Raw genomic sequence first — 7,693 nt, 5'->3', positions numbered from 1 at the left:
GTCCACTGCCATCTCTCTCTCTCTCTGCAATATTCAGGGTTTTCCCCTCTCTTTTTTGTTGTTTCCCCAAATCATTACAGGGGAGGTCTTTTCCCTTTTTTTTAACTCTATCTCCATGAACGATTTCGTCGAAGGAGGGTTTTACAATAACTCTGGCTTTCTCTTGGGTTTTAGTTTACGCCCGTGTGTGTGTGGGGGGGGGGGGGTGGGGGGGGGGTGCGTTTAAATTTATATATGTTTGATTTGCTGGGCCAAATGTGACTCTAAATTAAATAGGATTTGGAGTCTTTTAAATAAGAATCATAAGAGCCCCCTTGTGGTTTCTCATCCTCAGGTAAATGATAAAGGGACTCTCATTTGCAAAGGCAAAGACCAACTCTAGTTGGTTTCTCACCACTCATTTCTAATGTTTGGTAGCCAATAGCAATGAAATTCATTCTCCCATTTTAAAATGACACCAAACATGTGAATTTACAAGAAAGTATGAACCTAAAAGCTTCAAAGATTTTAATTAAGTATAATTATTAATCTATAAATGATAAGTAGTTGAGTTGTAGGCTTGCTTTTCTCCTTGAGTAGTGTTTGTTTTTTGGAGGTAGTATTCGCAAGCAATCTCTAAAATTACTTGGACATAATCCCAGCGAATTGGATACGAGGATTCTCTTATTTGTCAACCAAACCCAAACTCATTCTAAAAAAAAATTAGCAATTCTCTTATATTTGTGAAATAATTAGAAAATAAGGATTTGAAGTAAATTGACATAAGTGAATTCCCTCATGTTTTTTTGCTAGGCCAATCATTTTGAAAACAATTATTTTATTTTGTCAAACAATCCTAACAAGTTTCAAACTCATAAGGGTGTCCCTTGGCACAAGGTCAAAGCTAGGTGAACTTCCTGATGTGCAGAGGAAATCTCAAGGGTTTTTACCAACAAAAGGTCTACTACGGCCGGTGATTAGAGAATTTTTTCCTTAGCCTTGTAAAAAAAAAAAACCCTAAAAACAAGGATTTTAGAAGAAAATGGTGGATGCTTTCATGATTTCACTCCAAACAATCACATTGTAAGAATCAGATCAATTTCCCCACTTTTTACCCTACAATAATTCATCCCAAAGCCGCACAAATGGAATCATGTGAAAAGAGTAGCAAAGAAAAAAATGTGAGGGTAGGTGAATCAACTAATCTAATGGAGTAGTGGGATGGGACGTAGCCTGTTAAACGGGCTGTGTAGGTTCAAATCTCATGGGTGTCACCGTTTGCACAAACCGAAGCTTGACAACTCCTTGAGAACAAGTAGAGCAGGCAAAGTCAGCACAACCCACCTTACCTTCCAAGAAATAGAGAGGGAGAAGACTCAGAGTTTTCCGAGACGAACCGGATTCGATGGTCGCCGACGCAAGCGATTGCGTATGGAGCGGGGATTCTAGGTCATTCGGGACACGTGGCCATTTTTAATTGGGAAACCTATCGTGGCGGTCCCGTCATTTGTAATGGTAGACGGAAGAGGTTGGGCGACCGCTTCATTATTAATAGCGCCTCTGCCCTCCCTTCCCTTCTCATCTCTTGTGAACCTATTCTTTTCTCCGATCTTCTTTCAAGAAGGCCTTCTGTGCTCTTTGTGATTTTCTTTGTTCTTCTCAAGGTAAGCGTTCTCTCTCCCTCTCCTTTTTTCTGATTTTTCCTCTTTCTCTCCTTTTTGTGCCTGTTTTTAAGAAAATAAGCGTTGAATATTTTATTTATTTTTCTGATCTTGCCGAGGGGTCAATCGTTCGTCTATTATTGTTCTCATCCGATCTTTCAAGATTGGTTTTTAATCATATGATCTTTCAATATTGATCTTTTTATCCGGAAGATTGTTGCCTTTTCGCTTTCGATCTGGTTTTTGCTTCTTTTGCGTCGGTGAATATTTTGATATTTTCTGTTTTTCTTTGTTTTCCTGTGCTTTCGATCTGATGTTTAGTGATAGATATGAGATCTAGTTTCTTTTGCTTTTCGATTTGGAAGGTCATCTCCTTCTAGAGATCGATTCTGGCTGATTTGTTGTCTTTTTTTTTTTTACAAATATTTGATGATTTGTTCTTATAACCAATACTTTATCTGTTGGATACTATCGACTAGAGATAGGTAAAGGTTGATCGGTTGCCTGTTTTAATAACAAAATTTTTCTTTTCTCAGTAAATCGCTGGTTGTTATGTTCTCCCTTTTGATTTGGTTTATGCAATACTTTGCGAGTTTTTTGGGGATTTTCTTCATGGTATTCGTTCCTTTTTTGGATTATATGTATTGTTTTCTACATTGTTTTTTTATATAAAAGTACAATTTTTTATCCGATATAGTAATCCTATTACTTGATTTTTTATTTCGACCTCCTATCTTTATTCTCGTTTTTGTTTGTTTTTTTTTTCCTTTTTCCAAGAGTTCTGGACCTAGATTGGAGGACTCATATATTTTGCTGCTTTTGTTATGACTGCAGATGCAGATCTTCGTGAAAACACTCACTGGGAAGACCATCACTCTCGAGGTCGAGAGTTCCGACACGATCGACAATGTCAAGGCCAAAATCCAGGACAAGGAGGGAATCCCTCCGGACCAGCAGAGGCTGATCTTCGCTGGGAAGCAGCTGGAGGATGGCCGCACCCTGGCCGACTACAACATCCAGAAGGAGTCGACCCTCCACCTGGTGCTCCGTCTGAGGGGAGGCATGCAGATCTTCGTCAAAACCCTGACGGGGAAGACCATCACTTTGGAGGTTGAGAGCTCCGATACCATCGACAACGTCAAGGCTAAGATTCAGGATAAGGAGGGAATCCCCCCAGACCAGCAGCGTCTGATTTTCGCCGGAAAACAGCTCGAGGATGGCCGGACCTTGGCTGACTACAACATTCAGAAGGAATCGACGCTTCATCTCGTCCTCCGTCTGAGAGGGGGGATGCAGATCTTCGTCAAGACCCTAACCGGAAAGACGATCACCCTCGAGGTGGAGAGCTCCGACACCATTGACAACGTCAAGGCCAAGATCCAGGATAAGGAGGGGATCCCACCGGACCAGCAGAGGCTTATCTTCGCCGGGAAGCAACTGGAGGATGGCCGCACATTGGCTGACTACAACATTCAGAAGGAGTCGACTTTGCATCTCGTCCTGCGTCTCAGGGGAGGGATGCAGATCTTCGTCAAAACCTTGACAGGGAAGACGATCACCCTGGAGGTCGAGAGCTCCGACACCATTGACAACGTCAAGGCCAAGATTCAGGACAAGGAGGGGATCCCACCGGACCAGCAGAGGCTTATCTTCGCCGGGAAACAGCTTGAGGATGGCCGCACCCTGGCCGATTACAACATTCAAAAGGAGTCGACCCTCCACCTCGTTCTCCGTCTCAGGGGAGGCATGCAGATTTTCGTCAAGACCCTCACCGGCAAGACGATCACTTTGGAGGTGGAGAGCTCTGACACCATCGACAATGTGAAGGCTAAGATTCAGGACAAGGAGGGCATTCCCCCGGACCAGCAGCGTCTGATTTTTGCAGGGAAGCAGCTGGAGGACGGGCGTACCCTCGCCGATTACAACATTCAGAAGGAGTCCACACTCCATCTGGTGCTCCGGCTGCGTGGTGGTATGCAGATCTTCGTGAAGACCCTTACCGGGAAGACCATCACCCTGGAGGTTGAGAGCTCGGATACGATTGACAATGTGAAGGCGAAGATCCAGGACAAGGAGGGGATCCCACCGGACCAGCAGCGTCTCATCTTCGCTGGTAAACAGCTCGAGGATGGTCGCACCCTGGCTGATTATAACATCCAGAAGGAATCCACCCTCCACCTTGTCCTTCGTCTCCGCGGTGGTCTGTGAATCGTCTTCACTGGTCCGGTGTCTCTGCGTCGTCATAAAAACTCTGTTTTCGGTCTTTTTCTTTCTTTAGTGGTATGTTCTGGGAATGATGGGCGGCGGGGCGGTTCATTGTGACCACCCCTGGGATGATTGCTATGGGTGTTACGTCTATAAAAACTACTAGGGTGTATTATCTTTATGAATATCTTTCCTTTATTACGTGGCATTACGTCTATAAAAGCCACTAGGATATTATCTTTATGAATATCTTTCCTTTATTATGTGGTGTATCTTTTCTGTTATTTTGGTGCTGTGCTGTTTTTTACGCCTTTTGTTTATCTCTATATCGTTGAAGCATTGAATGGAAAAGCGATTCTCAATCTAAAGACTTATTTAGGGATGGCACCGGAGGAAAAGAGGATCACCTGCCCCGTTTGGGGGCGGACATGAGACGGGGAATAGACCCGGGGGGTGTAAATAAAAAAGCCCGGGGATGAACTTACACTTTTTCCCTGAGCCGTTCTATCCTTAATTTTTTTTAGTAAAATGATTAAAATACTTTTAATTATTTAATAAAATTATATATAACTCATATATTCTTAATACTAAGTTTTTAACCCGAAAACCTAAAATCATCAAACAAGATGTCAACCACTCCTAGTGCATCCAATTTTGCGCAAAATCACACAAGAAGCGTCATTTGATGAAAAAATTTATTTTTAGCCGCTGATCTGTGTGGGATCAATGGCAAAAATGAGGCCACTAACAATGGACATTGATACACCTCTCTCTCTCTATATATATATATATATATATATATATATATATATATATATATATATATATATATATATATATATATATATATACATACGGTTTATATTTGGTACAATCATTTGTACCTACATTTAGTCTGAGAGTTGTTTTGACACGACATGTCTCTGGTTGTGTCCTACAAATCGCGAGTGTCATCCTTGAGTCAGAAAGTCTTGAATGGTGTCTTCTTGCCGTCCGAAACCGATAATACTAATGCATTTCAACTCCTTGACCCAGTTCTCGGTCATATGGGGGTGGGTCTTGCTGGTGAAGGTTGGGGGATCAAGCTTTAGAAACTTCTCATACGGCATTGTCGTGTGCTGGCTTGACTCAGAAGAAGGTGCTTGATCTTGTTGTGTGTGAACCCAGCGTTGTATCGCTTCAGCCAGAATACTAAATAAATCCATAACGAATCTTGAATGTGTGAAAGCACTTAGTTCAACCTCTAAAAGAGCGAATAATACTCGTGCCCTTCTAATCCAACAACCAAATCCAATAACAATGTCACACCAAAGCTGTAATGCAGCCTTTGAATGGAGAGGGTTGTGTATGTTCGCCCCCGATGATTCACTGAATCCCACGTCCGTGTTCGAGGGATCGAATGAGCGCCACGTATTCATGCACATGGGGCTCGTATTCCCGTGTATGTTGACATAACTTTGCATCGGACTCTGGTGCTGTTGCAAAGACTTAATCACCCTTACTTGCTTTTCTTGCCCTGAAACGACGGTTTGAGGAAATGACAAAAATATCCTCCATTCAAAAGTTGTGAAACGACGGGTGGGGAAAAGGACAAAAAGTCCTCCTTCCAGAAAGTTTGATGTTAACCATTTAAAGTGGAGACGTTCGCCTGCGCCATCTGCTGTAACAGTGCTCCCATTATCAACGTTCCAGTGTTACAAAACATTCCAGTGTCTTCTCTTCATTACTGCTGTCGTTAGGCATCATGGAAGAAAGCAATGATTCACAAACATTCCAACCAGTGCCATTAAGGCACAGTGAGTAGCTTTTCATCTCATCATGCTATCGATGAAGAAGGCATGTCGTCTTGTGTGTCATTAAGGCATTGTTTGGTTATTGCAGGTAGATCTTGTTATTACGAAGGTTGAAAACTTATCGATATTTGTAAGACGCTGGGACTTGTTGACAAGAACGCTTGTTTGCAGATGCTAGGAAGGGCCTCTACCCCATCAGGTATCCTACAGTCACTCATCATATGCATTGTATCTGAAACCGCTGTATTAGTAACAGACTCTCATTTTTGTGAGATACATTTTTGTTAGTTAATATCGATTTGTTTGCTATTATGTTCAAGTTCTTCCTTATCGATTTGTAATTTATTGTGCGATATATTTATCGACCTTTTAGATAGTATGTTTTTGTATCGTCGAGTTATAAGTTATAAAAACTGAACTGCCGTATCGATTTTCAATATCTGACAAATCGCTATACATATCGTTTTGTAAGATATTATATGTTTTGTAATATGTATTTGTAAGATATTTGTACACAGACTTTGAAAACGTTTTGGTGCAGAAACACATCTTGACACGCATGGCGGGGCGATTTGCGAACATGCATATCGTTGCTCTCTCAGCGACTTCTATTGAACTCGCTTTAGAGCCTCGTGGATATTATGAGAGCGTTATCGTCAACACACATGTACGACATGTTTATTTTATTGGCATGGTAAGCGACACGTCGATGCTCAGCACAAGCAAACATCAAATCGCACTTGCTTTGATACTTTCATTCATTAAATCGTTGCTTTGACTTGCGTAACCCTAGTGGTATCCGTTCTTATATGCATCCTGATTAAATCGTAGTAAACCTATGCCGCTTGCTAACGGAAATTGATATATTGCTTACAAAACATTCCACTGTCTTCTTTTATTTGTCGTTGTTGTTAGGAATTAAGGAAGAAAGCAATGATGCACAAACATTCCAACCAGTTCCATCAAGGCGGCGTGAGTAGCTTCCCAGCATCATGCTATCGATGAAGAAGGCATGTCGTCTTGTGTGTCATTAAGGCTTTGTTTGGTTATTACATGTAGATCTTGTTCTTACGAAGGTTGGAAACTTATCGATATTTGTAAGACGCTGGGACCTGTTGACAGGAATGCTTGTTTGCAGATGCTAGGAAGGGCCTCTACCCCCATCAGGTATCCTACATTCACTCATCATATGCATTGTATCTCAAACCGCTGTATTAGTAACAAACTCTCGTTTTTGTGAGATAATATCGACTTGTTTGCCATGTTACTGCAAACACAAATTGATATATTGCTTAAAACATTATTGAGCTTATCATCAGGTTGTAATAAAGACGATGTAGCTCAATCAATAGAAAGATCTGAAGAATTGAATATCTATGCTTATGACCCAACTGAAGAATTGAACATCTGCACTGACGATGCACATGAAAAGAAGGGTGCAGGCATTAAACCCACTATTGACTTGAATATTCCAGTGGAAGAAATGCAATTCAATGATGAGGTAGACTACCATGACAGCGCACATAATAAAAGTGTATGCACCGGGAATGTACACGGAAGTACACCTGACTTCAATGTTCCAGGAGAAGAAATGCAATTCAATAATGATCCTGATTTTGATGTCAGTACACTTAATAAAACCGTAGGAACTGGGAATGTACATGGAATTGCACTTGACTATGTTCCTGTACAAGGAATGCATTTTAATAACGAAAAAGATGCATATAAATTTTACAATGATTATGCCTTAAAAGTTGGCTTCAGTGTGAGAAGGTTTTCTTGGTCAAAAAATGCACAGGGTGTCTTGGTTAGAAAGACATATGTCTGTTCCAAGCAAGGTTGGAAGAAATCAATGGGAAATCCAACTAGGAGCACGCCAGAATCAAGATGTGGATGTCAGGCGAGATTGGTTTTGAGAAGACATCCGAATGGGAAATTTGTCGTGCGTACTTTAATCAGTGATCATAATCATGATTTATCTGCATCATTTATGACTCCTATGCTAAGGTCATATCGTAAAGTAACTGTAGCTCATGCTGCAATGGCTGAAATAGC

General features: G+C 41.3%; 1 protein-coding gene across 1 annotated transcript; it reads left to right on the top strand.

Annotated features, from left to right (window-relative positions):
- Positions 1 to 1,525: 1,525 nt before the first annotated feature.
- On the top strand, positions 1,526 to 4,105 carry LOC149823095 (polyubiquitin). Its single transcript, XM_089980544.1, has 2 exons — positions 1,526 to 1,643; positions 2,475 to 4,105. The coding sequence occupies exon 2, from the start codon at positions 2,475 to 2,477 to the stop codon at positions 3,846 to 3,848; it is 1,374 nt and encodes a 457-aa protein (XP_089836670.1). The 5' UTR covers positions 1,526 to 1,643; the 3' UTR covers positions 3,849 to 4,105.
- The last annotated feature ends 3,588 nt before the right edge of the window (positions 4,106 to 7,693 follow it).

The sequence above is a fragment of the Nuphar pumila genome, chromosome 11, assembly GCF_984573655.1.
Source record: "Nuphar pumila chromosome 11, dmNupPumi1.hap1.1, whole genome shotgun sequence".
Taxonomy (NCBI): Eukaryota; Viridiplantae; Streptophyta; class Magnoliopsida; order Nymphaeales; family Nymphaeaceae; genus Nuphar; species Nuphar pumila.
This window is presented reverse-complemented; position numbering and strand designations above follow the sequence as displayed.